Raw genomic sequence first — 17,224 nt, 5'->3', positions numbered from 1 at the left:
CATGGACTAGGTGGGCAGAAAACATAGAAGACAGGCGCACAGAGCTGCATCAAGAAAGCACGGTTTATTTGGCTCACACAGGGCTGGGTCCCTGCTGGAGGCAGAGGACCCCGGAAACCAGGGCCTCCCAGTGGGGACACAGAGGGATCCAGATCATCCTGCTACATCCTTGCCACAGGCTTCAGAGGGTCCGTTGGGCATGTTCTTCATCTGCCCTGTGCAGAACCTGGAGGCCACTGAAGACTTGTTCCAGGAGGGGAGCAGGTGTGGCCCCCTGTGCCCTGGGAGCAGCTGGGTGGGAGGCTCATGGTCAGAAGCAGGACGGGGTGCTACAAGAGATGGGTCTGCAGAGCAGGGTGGGGTGGGAGGGCTGGCAGCCCCCGGAGGACTGGCAGGAGGGGGCCATGAACACGAGGGGCTTGTAGCTCACGGGCAGGCAAACAGAGGACTGGCAGGAGGGGACCACATACACGGCGGGCTTGCAGCTCACAGGCATGGACACGGCGGGCTGGCAGCTCACGGGCATGGACACAGCGGGCTGGCAGCTCACGGGCACGTAGCAGGACGCCTGGCAGGAGCTGGGGATGCAGCAGGACGCCTGGCAGCCCGTGGAGCAGCTGGTGAAGCTCATGGTGGCGTGGGGCTGGAGTGGAGTCAGGGAGGAGGGCGGTGATGTCTGGAGGCTCCTTCCCTGGGCGGCCTTTATACCCGGGCTGCGGGTGTCCGGACAGCATGGGACACGCTGCCGTCTTCCTTGTTTGTGCTTCTTCTGGGCTGGAACTTGGCTTTCTGTTGCAGATGTTTTATTTGTTTGGCCCTTACCTTCATGACTAATTGCCCCCTCTTCAAGCACGCGTTACACTTGGAAACCCGCCCAAGTGTCTCACTGGCACCAGCCGGATTCTGCCTCCTTACGATTTCGCCAGAGCTACTTCTGTGTAGATCTGAAAACATGGGTGTCCTGGTCTCCCTCTGCGTGGGACGATGGTCCCTGGACAGCCTCCCTCACATCAGGAAGGCTCCAGGGCAGGTGCCGGGAGAACAGATGTGTCTGGCTCATGTCTGAGTGTCCCAGGAGCTTCCGGCCGCAGGTCAAGCACAGCCGACACTTGGGACCACCCTCCCGCAGCATGAGTGTGGACGGAAGGGCGTGGGTCACGGAGAACTCCTGGAGGGCAGCGACCTCAGATCCTTGTCTCGAGAAAGCCTCCTCATTAGAGAAGCACAGTGGACAAAGGCATGGACCTCCTGCGTGCAGCCCCATCAGAAGCAGGGGTGTCCCCAGGAAATGGGAGAGGACACCAGCCACACTCATGCAGCCCACAGATGTCAACAGTCACGTGGGACTCAGAGGAGGACTGGCTGAGTCTGGTGGCGGGTCTTCCACTCCTTCTGGGGCTCTCGCCTGACCTCAACCACCAGAAAGCCAGCAGGGAGGACCACTGTCTGCCCCTACCCCCGGGGCTCTGGCTGGTAGACTTCGGAGTTCACACTGCTCTTACAAAGAACATGCCATCTCTTGCATTCCCCTCCACCCCACCCTTGATGGTGAGAACAGCTCTAGAATTTAATGCAGAAGACGGTATTTCTGAAAACACTCTTGCAAGACGCTGCTGAATTATAAGACTCAGGACTGGTTTACAAGAATTTTCCAGAGCAGGTCCCCAAAGATGGACACAGCTCAGCGAGGTCCAGGCACCCACACCGAGGCATACACATCCAGACCCAGACACTCACAGGCTGAGCCTCTTTGTTAGGGAGACACTGTTTCCCATTCCGGGGTCTCCTGCGTGAGGAGAGTCGTCCATCTTTGCTCCCTCACCCCCTCCTCCATGCCACTCCTCACTCCTTGCACACAGAGACCCTGGAGCCCGCCTACCTGCAGACAGCACCTGCTGGGGTCCACCTGGACAGGGCAAGCTCAGCATAAAGACTCTGACCTCTTTTTGGGGTGGGGGGTGTCCTCCATGATTTTCCAGGAGAGTCTGTCTGCTTCTGTTCTGGAAGGCACACAGCTAACCACACACCTAGACACCTGCAGCTGGTGGAACAGATCCGCCCCAACAAAGTGTAAGACCAGGCTGCACACGTCTGAGATGGTCAGTTAATAACTGACCGTCTACCAGAACAAAAATCAATAGCCAGTAAAAGAGAATGCAGACGTCCTATATCTAGTGTCATAATTAAGTTCAATATACAATAAAAAATCACTAGACATAAAAGATATAGAAAACATAATCCACAGTTAAAGAAACAAGTCCATCAGTAGTCATGAAACTTGAGATGGTCTAGACGTTGGCTGGCAAACAACGGCGGGAGAGCGGCTCTTACAAATTCGTTTCAAGAATCCAAGGAAGATATGTTCAAAGAGTTAAAGGAAAGTATTATTTTCATGACTGAATGGAGAGGGAATGTTGGGCAGATAAATGGAAACTGGTAAAAAAAAAAAAAAGGAATTCTAGAACTGAAAACACAATGGTGGAAATGAAATGTCCACTGGGAAGTGAAAAATAGAAGAATAAAGAGTATGAGAAAGTGAATACACATCGAGAGAAATTATCTAACCTGAAAGAAAAGGAAGAGTTAAGAAAAATAAAAAGAGGGGTGCCTGGGTGGCTCAGTCCATTGGGCGTCCGACCCTTGATTTCAGCTCAGGTCATGGTCTCAGGGTCATGAGATCGAGCCCTGTCTCGGGCTCTGTGCTCAGCGGGGAGTCTGCCTGGGATTCTCTCTCTCTCTGCTCAGCCCCCTGCTCTCTCTCTCTCTAATAAATAAATCTTTAAAAAAAAGAAAAAGAAAAAGAGCCTGTGAGCCCATGTCAGACAGTCTAACACACAGGTTAAGTTCAACCTCCAGAGGAGAGAATGAAATCAAAGCATAAAAATGTGTTGAAGACACAATGGACAATTCTCCCAAACTTGATTAAAACAAAAAATGACACCAACTTACAGATCCCAGGGTCTTAGAGAAAAACCCAAGCTAGATAAATACAAAGAAAACCATCTCTGGGCACATAATAGTTATAGTGATGAAAACTGAAAATACAGAGCAAAGCCTTCAAAGCAGTGAGAGGAAAAACACTTCACAGACGAGAAAAAAAGGTAACAGCTGACTTCTCATCAGAAGCAGAGACCAGAGGACAGATGAGAACAGTGTTGAGATGCTGAAGACAGACACTGTCAATCAAGGATTCCCTGTATAGCAAAAAAAAAAAAGAGAGAGAGAGAGAGAAAGTCCTGTGAAAGAGGGTGAGACGAAACCTTTCCAGGAAAACGAAAGCGAAGAGAACCACGAGCAGCAGAGTGCACGACAAGGAAGACTGGGTGGGGGGTGCTGGGAGGAGCCCTATGGGCCGGAGGAAGGAGCAGGAGTGAAAGGCTCGTTTTTGTTCTTCTCATGGTTGGCTTGGACCACAAGTGACCGATGGAAATGTGCAACTCCATTACTAGGTCACAGCTGGACATGTGGTCACGTGCTTTTGCCCTGAATCCTCTTGGGCCTAACTGTGGTTTTAACCTGTGGTCAGAGCCAACGGAGGAGCGAGTGTGTAGACCGCTGACCTCACAGACTCATGGCTCGTCCACAGGTCTCAAGGTCACGCCACCGTGTGGTCTCAGGCAGACTCCAGGCTGTTCATTGTCTCAGCTCTGACCACAGCCTGAGCCCCCAAGACCACAGTCTTGGAATAACTTAACTAGTGTGACTTGTTACCGGGCCATGTAGGGAGCCCTTCTGTCTACTATGGTAAAGACCACAGACTCCAGAGTGAAACTGAGCAGCTTCAATTTCTGCTTCTTCACCCCAGTGGTGCGAGCACACAAACATCATGGAATCTAACTGCACCTCCATGTAAGAGGGGTATCACCTACCCTTTGGATGGCGGCAAGGATTGGTGACTAGTCAGTGATCAGCTGATCCAGGTAAAAGGCTTAGCACGGTGCCGGGCACAAAGCTGGGACTGGATGACATGGTGGATGACATGGCCACGGCTGTCCCCAGTGAGGAGCCCAGCTGCTTGGCTCTGGTCCATTGGGAAGACCTTCTGGATCACGGAGTTTCCAAATCAAAACGGGGGACCCCTGGTCTGGCAAGCAGGATGGTGCTTATGTGGACAGAGGACAGGGTATGTAAGCTGGGGGAGGACCTTGAACATCCTGATGTGGGGTCTCCTATCCCCCGCTGATGGTCCTTCACCATCCAACCTGGGCTCTGAGTCCAGAAATCACAGGCCTGCTGGGTCGTACTGAGCCTCCAGCTGTTGCAGTTTCCTGAACCGAGTCACTTCCCCCAGAAACTCCAGGAAGAGACGCACAGAGGAGGAGGAGGAGGAGGAGGCAAACAATCAGGCAACCAGGAGGAAGGCACCTGTGTGGCTTGTTGCCAGGATGCCACAGCCTGGGTATAAAGGCTGCCTGGGGAAGGAACCTCCAGACCAGCCCTGTCCTCCACCCTGACTCCACTCCAGCCTCCACCCTGACTCCACTCCACTGCCATGTACTTCACCAGCTGCTCTACAGGCTGCCAGCAGGCCAGCTGCACCCCCAGCTCTTGCCAGACATCCTGCCCTGGTTCCCTGGACTGCATCCCCACCTGCTGCCCTCCCCCAGGCTGTGGGGGCTCCTGCAGTGCCCCCTGCGTGGCTCTCCTGTGTCAGCCTGTGTGCAGCTCATCCATCTCCTGCCAGTCAGCCCGTAGCTGCCCGTCCCTGTGCTGCCCAGTGGCCTGCGGCCAGGCCTCCTCCTGCAGCTCAGGCTGCTGCACTCCCAGGTCCTGCCAGGTGACCTGCTGCACCCCCAGCTCCTGCCAAACGTCCTGCTGCCTGCCCGTGAGCTGCAAGCCTGCTGTGTGCCTGCCCGTGAGCTACAAGCCCATTGTGTATGTGGCTCCCTCCTGCCAGTCCTCTGGGGGCTGGCAGCCCTCCTGCCCCACCCTGGTCTGCAGGCCTGCCCCCTGTGGCACCCCTAACTGCTCCTGACAAATCACCTGGAATATCAATTCTCTATTGACCTCTCCCACCATGTCTCATTACTGAATCAGTGATGGTGGTTTTCTTCGCCATGAAAGCTTAGTGATGATTAAAAATAAATCTCTCTGCTCCTCAGTGCTGTGTCTTTCTGTGACTTTGCCCTGAAGCTGTTTCTCCGTGTCATCTGCTCCCTTGGACCAGCCAATGGCTGAGAAGTCCTGTCCGAGGGTGGTTCTCTTGGGACGGTCATGCCCCTCAGCACGTTGGGGAACGCCTCTGGGAAAAGTGGTAATCCAGGCTCTTGCATCTGAATGGGGCATTCCTTCCCACTGTTTCAAATGAGGACGTCATGCATGGTTCTTGGGATCCTAGGAACTGTGCCAATGAGGGGCAAACAATGGGAGGAAGAGACACAGCCCAAGTGACCCACAGCAGCTTGCAGTCATGTGCCTTGGGGGCTTCCCAAGGGGAGATGTTCATTGTGTGTTGCCCCAAAGGTTGCACCAAGGAGCCAGGGTGACAGGGATGCAGATTTCTGCTCAAAGAAGAAAGAGTTCCCTAAAAGTCAGAGCTACCCTACAAAATAATGGGCTCCTGGAGGCTGTTCCAGCTTCTGGGTGCTGAAGCCTTGAAGAGAAGGTACATTCATTCCACTCTCTTAATAAGAGGCAGAACTGGATCAACCCACATGTCCATCAACAGGGATGGATAAACAAACCATGACAGTCATACAATGGAATACAAATCAGCAATTAAGAGGACCGAACTGCATTTGCAACAATATGAAGGAATCTCAAAAACATGGTGTTGGTGGACGGAGTCGGGCAGAAGAGCACCTGTTGCATGATTCCATTTAAGTGAGGCTCTAAGACAAGCTGAACTAATTTACTCTTTTTAAAGATCAGAACAACCATGAGAGACTATGGACTCTGAGAAACAAACTGAGGGTTTTAGAGGGGAGGGGGAGGGGGATGGGTTAGCCCGGTGATGGGTATTAAGGAGGGCACGTTCTGCATGGAGCACTGGGTGTTATATGCAAACAATGGATTGTGGATCACCACATCAAAAACTAATCATGTATTATTGTATGGTGACTAACATAACAATAAAATTTTAAAAAGAGAGAGAGAGAAGGGAAAAAATAAATAAATAAAGATCAGAACAATGGCTGCTTCTGGAGGATTTGGGTGAAACTGACTAGGCAGAAGAGGACATCTGGGGAGAGTGGTTAGGTCCACGGCCAGAGGGGTGGGCACAGGTCATGTCCGAGGCCCTGGTAGGTTGGGTGCACGGTCAAGGTGTGGGTCCTGATCCGGTTTGGGCTACTCAGGTGAATGCATTTGTGAAAATTCATCAAATGAAACACCTAGGATTCATATGACTTCACACACAAAAGCACAAAAATTGAATTCCTGTTAATGGTATTCTTCCTAAATGTTTGAGTGAGGTGTACTGTTGTTTGTAACTCACTTTGAAATGCTCCAAAAAACTAAGATGTATGGAGAGAGGGGTGGTTTGATGGCAAGTATCTGAGAATGTAAATGAGGCTCAGTGTTAGCTATGGGCTCAAGGAGTGGGTACATGGATACACCCTGCTTAATTCTTCCAACTTTTCTGTGTGTTTGAAATTTTTCATAATAAAATGAAAAAAATAGTTGAAAATAATTGTTGAGCTAAGTAGTTTAAAATAAAATTTTCCTTTAAAAAAAAATACAAGCCACACATGGGATATTTGCTTTGGATAGGAAATTAAACCAATAGCCTCCATGCTGTGGCAACCTAATCTTCAAAGTGAATTGGGTATTCAGCATTCCAATAGAGTAAGGGTGGACTGTGGGTCGGCCAAACACCCAGAGTACGGGTGTGGTTGTGGGAAAGCCAGCACTCCAGGAGAGTGGACGCTGCCGTTCAAGATGGTGGACTGAGCCCACCGCTCCCACGTCAGCCCTCCCAGGACCCACTATGGGGGAGAAGTCAGCTTATGATGGGTGCGGAACTCCACAAATGCAATGGGAAACAGAGGCGAGTGTGCCAACCCCGAGGCAGGGGCCCTGGAGCAGGACAGCACCTGCTCCCCATGAGCAGGCCCGGTGGAGGAGGGGTGTGTCCTCAATGGAGGGGAGGAGCCAGAGCCACCTGGCCAGGCACTCCCCAAGGCCGAGTGTCCAGCAGTCCCACCTCTCCCCAGAACATCACCAATGTGTATCTCTAGGACAGTTGAACACCTCACCCAGGAAGGGCTGAGGCTCCTGGGAAGCTGTTGGCACCCCCAGGTACATAACTCTCATTCTGGACTCTGGGCTCCCAACTTTCTTATCCCCAAGTGAAGCCCACCACCTGGCAGACCCCCACCTCAATCCCAGAGTGCCATGTCAGCCTCCCCACATGGGTGAGCTTTCTCTAACTCAACACAGACTGTCACATGGTGGAAGAGGAGCCCAGACTACCAAGGACCACCCCCCACCCTCACCCCAGCACATGAGCAAAGCCAGTGGCCTGAGAAAGAAAGCCTGAGACTACCAACATAAAAATACACCCCAGAGGAAGCATATAGTTTACAAAGCAGAAATCACCTTTGAAATTAAAAGTTAAATTAAATGTAAAAATCTTAAATATATTCAGACATCAAGATGTTAGAGCCATAAAGCAAGGGCAAGAGGCTGTGAAAAGGAGCGATTATAAAACTTACCCTAAAAAAATCATAGGTATCAAATGTGTTGTTGATATTTAAAATTAAACAGAGGGGCTTGAAGGTGAGGTTGAGAAATCCCTCTGACTTAGAACAAAATGTCGAAGAGGTAGAAAGTATGAGGGAAAAGAAACCAGCATAAGTGACCCACCCGGAGGTGCAGCCTCTGCTGTGTGGTATTCCCAGAGGGAGCACAGCAAGGCCACAGGGGGACGAGGAAATGCAACCCCAGGGAGGAACATGCCCCACAGTGGAAGACACAGCCTCCAGGTTGAAAAGACTAAGCAATGCCAAGAAAAATGAATGGGGAAAACCCAGACATATCCTGTTGAAATTGCAGAACATTAGGGATAATAAGTGGTTCCCAAAAGCATCCCCAGAGACCAAAACAAACAGAAGTCATCTACGGAAAAATAAATGTCAGACTGGCATCAGACTTGCCATTAACAACGCCGCATGCAACAAACTTCAGGAAAAGTGCTCACAAAGTCCTGGTGACAGAAATCCAGCTTGTGCTTCCAAACATAAGCATGCTATAAATAAACAGAGGAGTAGAAAAGTACGTAAACAGCACGTAAGCAGGCAGTAAACATGACAGCATGTTATTGGTAATAGATATATTAAATAAGCATTGGTGTTTTTCTATAACTAAGTGAGATGTATTTTTTTGTGCAGTCATCTGCTTTTCAACATTTTTTTAAAGCAGAAAAAATCACATCCAAAAGAATAAAATACCTAGCAATAAATTTAACCAAGGGGTGAAAGACTTGTACAGGGATAACTATAAAACACTGCCACAAGAGCAGAAGAAACAAGTGTAGGTGGAAGGACATCCCATGTTCATGGAAGGGAAGACAATGTTAAGGTGACAGTACCACCCATAGTGACCTGCAGATTCAATGGAATCCTTATCGAAATCCCAAAGCCTTTTTCTCTAGAAATGAAAAAGCTGATCCTCAAAATCATACCGAATTGATAGGGGCCTAGAAGAGAACAATCTTAGAAAAAAGGAAGAAAGTTGGAGGATTCACAATTGCAGATTTCAAAATTTACTACAAAAGTACAGTGATTGAACCAGCGTCCAAGGACAGACATATAGAATGAAGGAATAAAGTTGAGAGTCCAGAGACACACCCGTATATTTATGGCCAATTGATTTTTGACAAGGGTTTCAAGACTATTCAGTGGGGGAAGAAATCATCTTTTCAACAAATGCTGCTGGAAAAACTGGATTTCTACATGCAAAATAACCTTACTTTGGACCCCCCACCTCACCCAACATACAAAAATTAACTTAAAATGGATAAACATCAGGGCACCTGGTGGCTCAGTCGGTTGGGCAGCTACCTTCGGCTCAGGTCATGATCCCAGGGTCCTGGGTTCGAGCCCCATAACAGGCTCCTTGCTCGGCGGGGAGTCTGCTTCTCCCTGTCCCTCTGCCTGCCTGCTGCTCCCCCTGCTTGTGCTCTCTCTCTCTCACTATCTCTCTCTCTGTGTCAAATAAATAAATAAAATCTTGAAAAAAAAAAAAAGGATAAACATCCCAAGCATAAGAGCTAAAACCAAAATGTCTTAGAAGAAAACACAGGGGAAATACTTTGTGACCTTGGATTTGACAATGGATTCTTAGCTACTACGCCAAAAGCATGAAGATCAAAAGAAAAACATAAGTTGGACTTCACCAAAATTCAAAACTTCAGTGACTCAAAAGCCACCATCAAGAAAGTGACAAGACAATCTACAGAATGGGAGAAAATATTTGCAAATCGTGTATCTGATAAGAGTTTAATATCCAGAATATATAAAGAACTCATACAACTCAGCATCAAAAAGACAAGCAACCTGATTTAATAACGGGCAAAGGACGTGAACAGACATTTCCCCAACAAAATTGTACAGATGGTCAACACACACACGAAAAGATGCTCCACGTTATTAGTCATCAGGGAAATGCAAACCACAACCACAATACTATTTCACACCCACTAGGATGGCTGTAATTTAAAAAGGAAGAAAAAGAACCAGTGTTGGTGAGCATGTGGCGAGACTGGAACCCTCAAACATTGCCCATGGGAATACAGAGGGGAGCACCTCTGTGGGAACACTTGGGCACTCACCATATGCCCTCAGAAATTCCACTCCTAAGAATATACCTAAAAAAGGGGTAAAGGGGATTTAGATGATCTTTGCAGCATTATTCACAACAGCCAAAAGGTGAAAGCAACCCAGGGGTCCAAGGACAGGTGGACAGATAAACAAAATGTGGTCCATCCACTCAGTGGGGTGTTCTTCACCACGAACTGAAAGAAGAGCAGGCACCTTCTACCTGGGTGAACCTTGCGGACGTGACGTCAAGTGAAATAAGCTGGTCCCAGAGGGACAGGTACTGTCCGGTCACCCATGTAGGAGGGACTAGAGGGGCCAGATTCAGACACAGGGAGTAGGATGGGGTGCCGGGGGCTGGGACGACTGTGGAACAGGGAGGTGGTGCTTAATGGGGACGGAGTTTCAGATCAGGATGATGGTAAAGTCCTGGAGACGGACGGTGAGGACAGTTGCACAACAACGGGAATGCACTTAAGGTGCCCTTTCTGGCTCGGCACTGCCCCTCCTCACTGTGGCCCTTAGAGCACTCGCCTGTTGGGCGGCCAGGAGTGTGAACGTCGCCGGCCGCCCAGGGGCCAAGCGTGCATTCGGGTGGGTGTTGGGGGGGAGTGGGCAGCTGAGGGCCGAGGCGAGCACTGAGAGATGGAGATGCATCAGCCCCCCAGGCGCTCGCCTGGGAAGCTCGGACCGCCTAACCGATCTCCGTGAGCTCCAGCCCACACCTGACAACAGCCAGCCCGAGGTGGCGCAGCCTCCCCAGAAAGTCAGGGAAGACGGGCCGCCTCGTCTCTTTGGAAGCCAGGGGCCTCACCCTAGAGTGCCAGCGGCAAACCCAGATGGGCTCCCCAGCAAAGACCCTCTTCACATTCACTCCCCATCTCTCTGTGAACACCTACCTGCTCAGCAACATGCCAAGTCTTAGTCCGACTGCGTGACCCTCAGTTAAATCTGGCTTCCCGCTGGTCACTAGCGTCTGGCTGCATTGCCCACTGACCGTGGCTGCGTGTGTCCTGCCCATGCCCAGTGGGAGCGGGGGCTGTTCTAGAGAACCCAGCGCCTGCCCCTGCCTCAGCTCAGGAAGGAGGAGTCTGTGGACCAGCCCCACCCGGGCCCTCAGCCGGTATCAGCTACACCTCACCATGCTCGAGCTTCGGGCTCCAGCCTGGCTCCTGGGAGCCCCCACGCTCCCCAGAGATGCCCCCCACCACCTCCAGGAGGGGACTCCAAACTGTGGGGAGCCGCCCGGCTCTCCTTCCATTCTTGAGGCTTCTGGGCACTCCCCTTCCCTGGCCCCTCCTAGGGCATCCCTGCTCCCCTGGTGACAGCAGGCTCCCTCCCTGGCCCCCAGGTGCCTCCGTAGACCGGCCTCCCCAGCACAGAACGTGGTACCTGGGCTGTCTCCCGCACACTTCTCAGATCTCCCGCCGTGAGGGTGGGCAGCCAGGCGGCAATCGTGGCGCAAAGCTGGCAGTCCTGGCCAGGCCACCTGCAGGGGCCTCCCCTGGCCATGCCCCCACTAGGCTCAGGCTCCCTCAGGGCGGCCAGAGCCCCGGCACCTGAGACCCCTCCTTCCCCAAGTGCCTGGTCCCCACTGTGCCAACTGATGCAGCTCAGGAGCACCCCCTGCTCCACACCCAGGACCCCTGCAGGCGGTACCCCTGCCCTGAGCACCTGCCCAGCCGCCAACACTGCCTGAGGGCCTGGACCCTCACCCCGTCAGACTCTCCGGCGCCAAGCAGCCCTCCCTCACTCTCAGCTGGGTGAAGTCTCGCTCTTACCAACGGCCTGCCTCCCGCAAGCTCACCTCCCACCGTGTTTGCACACATTCCTGCCGTAATAAGTGCAAGTGCTGGTGCCTTCTTAGAAGCAGCTCCTTGTCGGGTGGTTCCAGCTGCTGGGCACCCACCGTGCACCTGCCCAGACTCCTGCACCAGCAGGTCTAAATGACCCCTCTCCCAGAAGCCAGATTGCTCTCTGCTTTCCGGGGCACCAGAGTCTGTGGTTGAGAACACGGGCCGCGGGTTCTGATCCAGGCTCTTCTGCTCACTTGTGTGGGCTTTGGTGCAAGTGCTTCCTTGTGCCTCAGTTTCCCCATTGGTAAAGTGGGAACCCCAGCTCCCGCTTCACAAGGTTGTTGTAAGGGTCACTGAGTTGACATGTACAAAGCTGCTCAGAATACTTGCTGGCATAGGAGATCGATTACACATAAGTGTTTGCTAATATGCTAAAAATAAATACAGCTCCCAGCCATTCATTGGTTCATGGACTCAGGAGAGAATTTATATCCCCAAATAAAGATGATATGAAAAAGAAGAACAAAATATGCGTATGATTCCACTGACTGTTGAGGAGCATGGGGATGAATAGTACGGAGCCCCAAGAGATGCTGGGAGCAGGGGTGGGCTTGGTATCAAGAGCCACTGACCCTCCTGGGTCATGAATGAGCTGAGCTACCAGCTGTGAGCCCGTGACATGAATCCTCAGGGACCTGCTCCCACAACAAGGAAACAAGCTTTTCAAGGCCTCGTGATGGATAGCACACAGCCCTGAGGTGTATATAAGCCCCAAACACCCCGAGCGCCTCACATACTCACACACACTCACACACTCACACTCACACGCGCACCCTCCTCCAGCCCCACCGCCCCCGCCATGGCCGCGTCCACCCTGTCCGTCTGCTCCAACGATCTGAGCTACGGCAGCCGCGTCTGCCTGCCCGGCTCCTGGGACTCCTGCCCCGACTCCTCCTGGCAGGTGGACGACTGCCCAGAGAGCTGCTGCGAGCCCCCTTTTTGTGCCCCACCCTGCTGCACCCCCAGCTGTTGCCAGTCCAGCGGCTGCACCCCGGCCTCCTGCCTGACCCTCATCTGCACCCCCGTGAGCTGCGGGTCCAGCCCCTGCCAATCAGCCTGCACCAGCTCCTGCCGGCCCTCCTGCTGCAGCTCCTCCCCCTGCCAGGAGGCCTGCGGTGCGTCCATCTGCCACACCCCTGTCTGCTGCAAGCCCCTCTGCTTCACCCCTGTCTGCTGCAAGCCCATCGGCTGCACCCCTGTCTGCTGCGAGGCCTCCCCCTACTCAGCCCCCTCCTGCTGCCGGCCCAGCCCCTGCTCCTCGTCCTGCTGCAGACCCTCCTCCTGCGTGTCCCTGCTCTGCCGGCCCGTGTGCAGGCCCGCCTGCTGCGTGCCCGCCTCCTCCTGCCAGCCCAGCTGCTGCCGCCGGGCCTCCTGCGTGTCCCTGCTCTGCCGGCCCGTGGGCCCCCGCCAGGCCTGCTGTGTGCCCACCTCGGCCCAGAAGTCCTGCTGCTGACGGGGCACGTCCCCACCGGGGCCAGCTGGGCGCTATGGGGGACCCCAAGCTCTCGCCCTGCCTCCTTCAGGATTTAAGCCAGCACAAGCTCCAGTGCACAGGTCAGCATGAACCCTCTTCGGACCCTAATAACCAGGGCTGAGCCTGGCTGCAGCCTCCACACCATGCCCCGATGACCTGAGACAGCCCTCCCCTGCTATTGACAGCCATGGCCTCCTGCCCTGTCTCTGCCCCTCCTGGAAGCTGTTTGCCTCCAACCCAAACATACGTGTGATGCTAAGTGAATAAACTTGCCCAGGCGCCTGGGTGGCTCAGTCAGTTAAGCATCTGACTCTTGATTTCAGCTCAGATCATGGTTTCAGGGTCATGAGATCAAGCCCCATGTTAGGCTCTGCACTCAGCAGGGAGTCTGCTTGGGTTCTCTCCCTCCCTCTGCCCCTCCCCCCTAAAATCAATCAATCAATCAATCTTGCATCCTTGCCTCTACTGGTTCTCTCTGGCAGCCTGGCTTTGTTTCATGATTTCCGATCCTCCAGGCTAACATAACCCTGGCCATCTTGCTGACAAGCCCATCTTGGGAGCATTTCCAGCGGCACTGAGCTGGGGCCCACCCTGGTGGTCCCCATCCGTCCCTCCAGGCTACTCTGGGGTAGCCCCGCTGAGTGTTCGGGACTCAGGTGGCCCACAGCCACCTGGACAGCAGGCCCGTTGGCAGGAGGGCCCCGTTGCCCAGGCCTCCGTCTCCCTGGTTGGTCTAGCAGCAGGAGGCAGGGCCCAGGTTCGCTTCTGGGCTAGGAGGAGGCTGGGCCAGGGCCTTCCGGGGCCACACCTGGGGCGGAGCATTTCTGTTGACCACCAGCCTCCTGAGTCTATCTCTCCATCTCCCCTTGAACGTCAGGGTTTTATTACAATGTCCTGATGCTGCCTTTCTCTGCCGGCACAGGACAGGGACGCGCCCTGTCCCCGGCCCCAGGCCTGGCCCAGAGTGGCAGAGGTCAAGAGGAAGACGCCAGAGGGTAAGCGACTTTGAGGGCCCACACTGGCGTCTGAGGCCCAGGCCTGCTGCCCTCCAAGGGTTTTCCCTCGAGGCCAGTCTGGATGGGGCCCCCACGTTTCCTGGAACTTCCTGCACCCAGACCCCACTCCTAGACAGAGTCACTTCCTAACCTACAACCCCCTGCCTCCATTCTCGCCAGTGCTTCCTCCGGCTCTAGACCCTACCCTGTTACCAGCATACGCCCTCCCTCCCAGGAGGCCGTGAAATCCTGCAAGCCATTCCCCAAAGGGAGGTGGTCGACAGTGAACGTCCCCCCCCCTTAGAATAAGCCTTCTTCGGGCCCCTGCCTCCCTGGGGCCCCTGCCCCTCCTCCCTCGTGGGACCCTGGTATGGAAGAAAGCAGGGGAGAAATCAATTCTCCTGTTATGGGGGCCAGAAAACCCCCGGGAGTCTGCCCACCATGAGCTCCTCTACACCTTCTGGCCAGCTTCTCCTGCCCCCGAACACCAGTGCCCTGGGGAAGCCCCCACCTGTGTGCCTTAGCCTCTCTGGCCTGTGGCTAAAACCCACAGGCCCCTTGTCAGAAACGTGTATTGAAATGTGTCAAATACAACACTCCAGATTTCAAGGGGAGATAATTGTGTGAAAACACAGTTATCAAAATACTTTTAAAGCAAATGATGCATTGAGATGCAGGCTTCTCCATGAAGGCACTAAGAAAGGGGGGGAGCGGGTTCTCATGCAGACAGGAGCGGGTTGCACATCTGTAATGGGGTGCAGGATGCTGGTGGCTTGGCTGGTGACTGTCCCCATGCTGCCAGGGTGGCAACCCGCATCACCTCTGCATCCCTCATGGTAGCTGGGTCTGCATCAGGGTTAGGAAAAATTCAGGGCCCTGAATTCCACCCGCCAACGCTGCCGGGAGCCCACTGCTCACTCAGGGAAAGCACACACCTGGCCAACAGCAGCCGGCTTGAACCAGAAAGGAGCCCCCAAAGCCCAGCCTCCCGAACTACTGCTCTGCGGGGACATCAGCGGCAGTCTGTCCCCAAAACCGGTGCCCTTTCCCTGGAGCGACCCCCAGACACGCGACAGGCAGGACCCCCAGCCTGCTGCACCCTGGCCGGTCACCTCCGGACAGGGGATCCGCAGCCCCGCGCCGGGTGCGGCCCAGACGGACGTCTGAGCACCTGGATGCGCAAAGGCCCAGCGGGGCGTCCACACCGGTGAGACAAATGTTACGGCGGGGGTCGCCCCGGGTTCTCCCCGCGGGCGCTCACACGCGCACACGCTTGTAGGTGCACACAGTCCCACTCGCGGGAGCACAGCCCCCCCCCGACCCCTCCCGCCCCGCCCCCGCACGCGTCCCTCCGGGACCCAGAGGCACCATCTAAGCTCCATCTAAGCAGGGCACCGGCTTCCGCGGCCGAATTCCCCCTCCCTCCGATTTCCGAGCACGTGGGGCATCGCGGGTCGGGCAGAGGGTCGCGGAGCCGCTCGCTCACTGAGCCCCAGGCCCCGGGCGCACGCTCCTTCAGGCGGATCCGCGGGGTTAGGAGGCGGAGGGTAATGTCCAAGGACCAGGTCACGCATCGCTCCCCCAGACTCAGGGTGGGGAGAGAGAAGTGGGCGCCCTCGTGCCCCCTTGGCCAGGAGCTCAGAGTCCACCTAGGAGGACGCGAGGGGGGGGATGAGGCGGGGTTAAAGGGGGTGGGGCGGGGAGGGGCGGGGAACTGAGCGTCCTGGGTTCTGCGCTGGGGGGAAGTGGAGGGTGGGCAGCTGGGAACCAAGTCCAGACTAGAAGAAGCCTGGGGGCTTGTTGATTCTACTGTGGCAAAGGCCACCTGTGAATACATGATTAGCCCTAAAGATCAAGTCAGAGAACCTGCAGACAGCGTATGAGGTTCCAGGATAAAAATGAATGTTCTTTGTTTCCTAACTTTTGTGCAAACAAGAAAGTGCCCTGGCCTAATGGGTGAGAATTTTTAAAAACGAAAGTGAGCGTCAGGGTGACAGGGCCAGGCTCCCCTAGGGGCACTGGGGACCCCCAGGTTGGGGCACGGCCTCTTCTGCGCTGGGGAATGAGAGGGGTGCCTGTCTCTGGGATGGGGGAACAAAGGTGATGAGTGCCCTGGGGTCTCCTGCAGAGGACAGGTCGCTGAACCTGCACATACGGACTAGATAAAAAGCCTCAGCACGACCAGCGTGGTGACAGTCTGCCCCCCACTGCAGCAGCCCCCCCGCTGCCCAGCGTGGCGCGAGGCGAGGCCTGGGGGTGCGGAGCTTAGATGGGACCTGGGCCCCGGCGGCCACATTCCGCCCGGAGGCCCCCGCACCCCGCGGACCGCTCCTGGCTCAGAGCGGGAAGCCGCCCAGGGCGTGCGGACAAAGGGCGGCGGGGACACACAAGCAGTCCCCACTGCCCCAGGCTGAGAGGCTCACGCCTGCTCCGGGAGCCGCCAGGAGGGGGCGTCGTGCCCACGCAGAGTCTCTCGGGACCCCGCGTTGAGGGCCTCGCGGAGGGGCCAGGGTTCCCCAGGACTCGGGCTGGAAAGCACCACCCTCCTGCCAGCTTCCGTTAGAGAAGCCTGCGGACAAAGTTGGTGGCTCCTGAGAGCAGCCCAGGCGGTGGGGGGAGGGCTTCTTGCCCCCCAAAATGCAAAAGAGGCCCAATGCTGCCCCACACTGCCAGACAGCTTTTAAAATGCACATCTGTTCCCGTCCTGTTGTGGGTTCTTCTCCAGGGACGGGCTCCCCACAGGCACCCAGAGCCCGAGGCCTGACCGCCCCACCCACTCCTGCACGCAGCCCTCTGGGGTCCCCTGCCCCCACCCTGAAGGTTTCCTCCTCTGAAGCCCCCCGAGCCCCTCCCGTGCTGGGGGAGGAGGCAACTGCCAGGGCCTCTGTGGGCTGGCGGCTGGCGGAGCTGTGGTCTGAGCGAGGTGCGGGCTCCACCACTGGGGAGGGGGGGCACAGCACCGTCCCCGCCTGGGGACTGAGCGAATGAAGGAGGCAAGACTCTTAGACTAGGTTCTGAGCGTCACCAAGGCCGAATCCCGGTGAGGAGCCCACCCGGGAGTGTTCCCAGGTATCTATGTCCCCGGGGGCACCAGGTGCAGATGAAACGCAAGACAAGACATGGTGATCCTGACACCCTGCA

At 55.0% G+C, this 17,224-nt stretch overlaps 3 protein-coding genes across 3 annotated transcripts; 2 read left to right on the top strand and 1 right to left on the bottom strand.

Annotated features, from left to right (window-relative positions):
* Positions 1-310: 310 nt before the first annotated feature.
* On the bottom strand, positions 311-631 carry LOC123843002 (keratin-associated protein 12-1-like). Its single transcript, XM_045872138.2, has one exon. It carries the CDS (start codon positions 629-631, stop codon positions 311-313), a length of 321 nt encoding a protein of 106 aa, XP_045728094.2.
* Positions 632-4,492: 3,861 nt separating this feature from the next.
* LOC123841812 (keratin-associated protein 12-2-like) lies at positions 4,493-4,975 on the top strand. Its single transcript, XM_045871309.2, has 2 exons — positions 4,493-4,683; positions 4,768-4,975. The coding sequence occupies exons 1-2, from the start codon at positions 4,493-4,495 to the stop codon at positions 4,973-4,975; spliced, it is 399 nt and encodes a 132-aa protein (XP_045727265.2).
* Positions 4,976-12,413: 7,438 nt separating this feature from the next.
* LOC135362402 (keratin-associated protein 10-3) lies at positions 12,414-13,067 on the top strand. Its single transcript, XM_064577216.1, has one exon. The coding sequence runs from the start codon at positions 12,414-12,416 to the stop codon at positions 13,065-13,067; it is 654 nt and encodes a 217-aa protein (XP_064433286.1).
* The last annotated feature ends 4,157 nt before the right edge of the window (positions 13,068-17,224 follow it).

Source organism: Mirounga angustirostris, unplaced genomic scaffold, assembly GCF_029215605.1.
Source record: "Mirounga angustirostris isolate CCGP_5_RB_7025 unplaced genomic scaffold, mMirAng1.0.hap1 SCAF_1, whole genome shotgun sequence".
NCBI classification, from domain to species: Eukaryota; Metazoa; Chordata; class Mammalia; order Carnivora; family Phocidae; genus Mirounga; species Mirounga angustirostris.
The sequence above is the reverse complement of the archived record's forward strand: the minus strand, read 5'-3'. Positions and strand labels throughout refer to the sequence as shown.

Coding starts and splice junctions, on each gene's coding strand:
- LOC123843002 (XM_045872138.2), bottom strand. CDS start 631: ATGAGCTTCACCAGCTGCTCCACGGGCTGCCAGGCGTCCTGCTGCATC.
- LOC123841812 (XM_045871309.2), top strand. CDS start 4,493: ATGTACTTCACCAGCTGCTCTACAGGCTGCCAGCAGGCCAGCTGCACC. Junction 4,684..4,767: donor AGCTCATCCATCTCCTGCCA/GTCAGCCCGTAG, acceptor CTGCACTCCCAG/GTCCTGCCAGGTGACCTGCT.
- LOC135362402 (XM_064577216.1), top strand. CDS start 12,414: ATGGCCGCGTCCACCCTGTCCGTCTGCTCCAACGATCTGAGCTACGGC.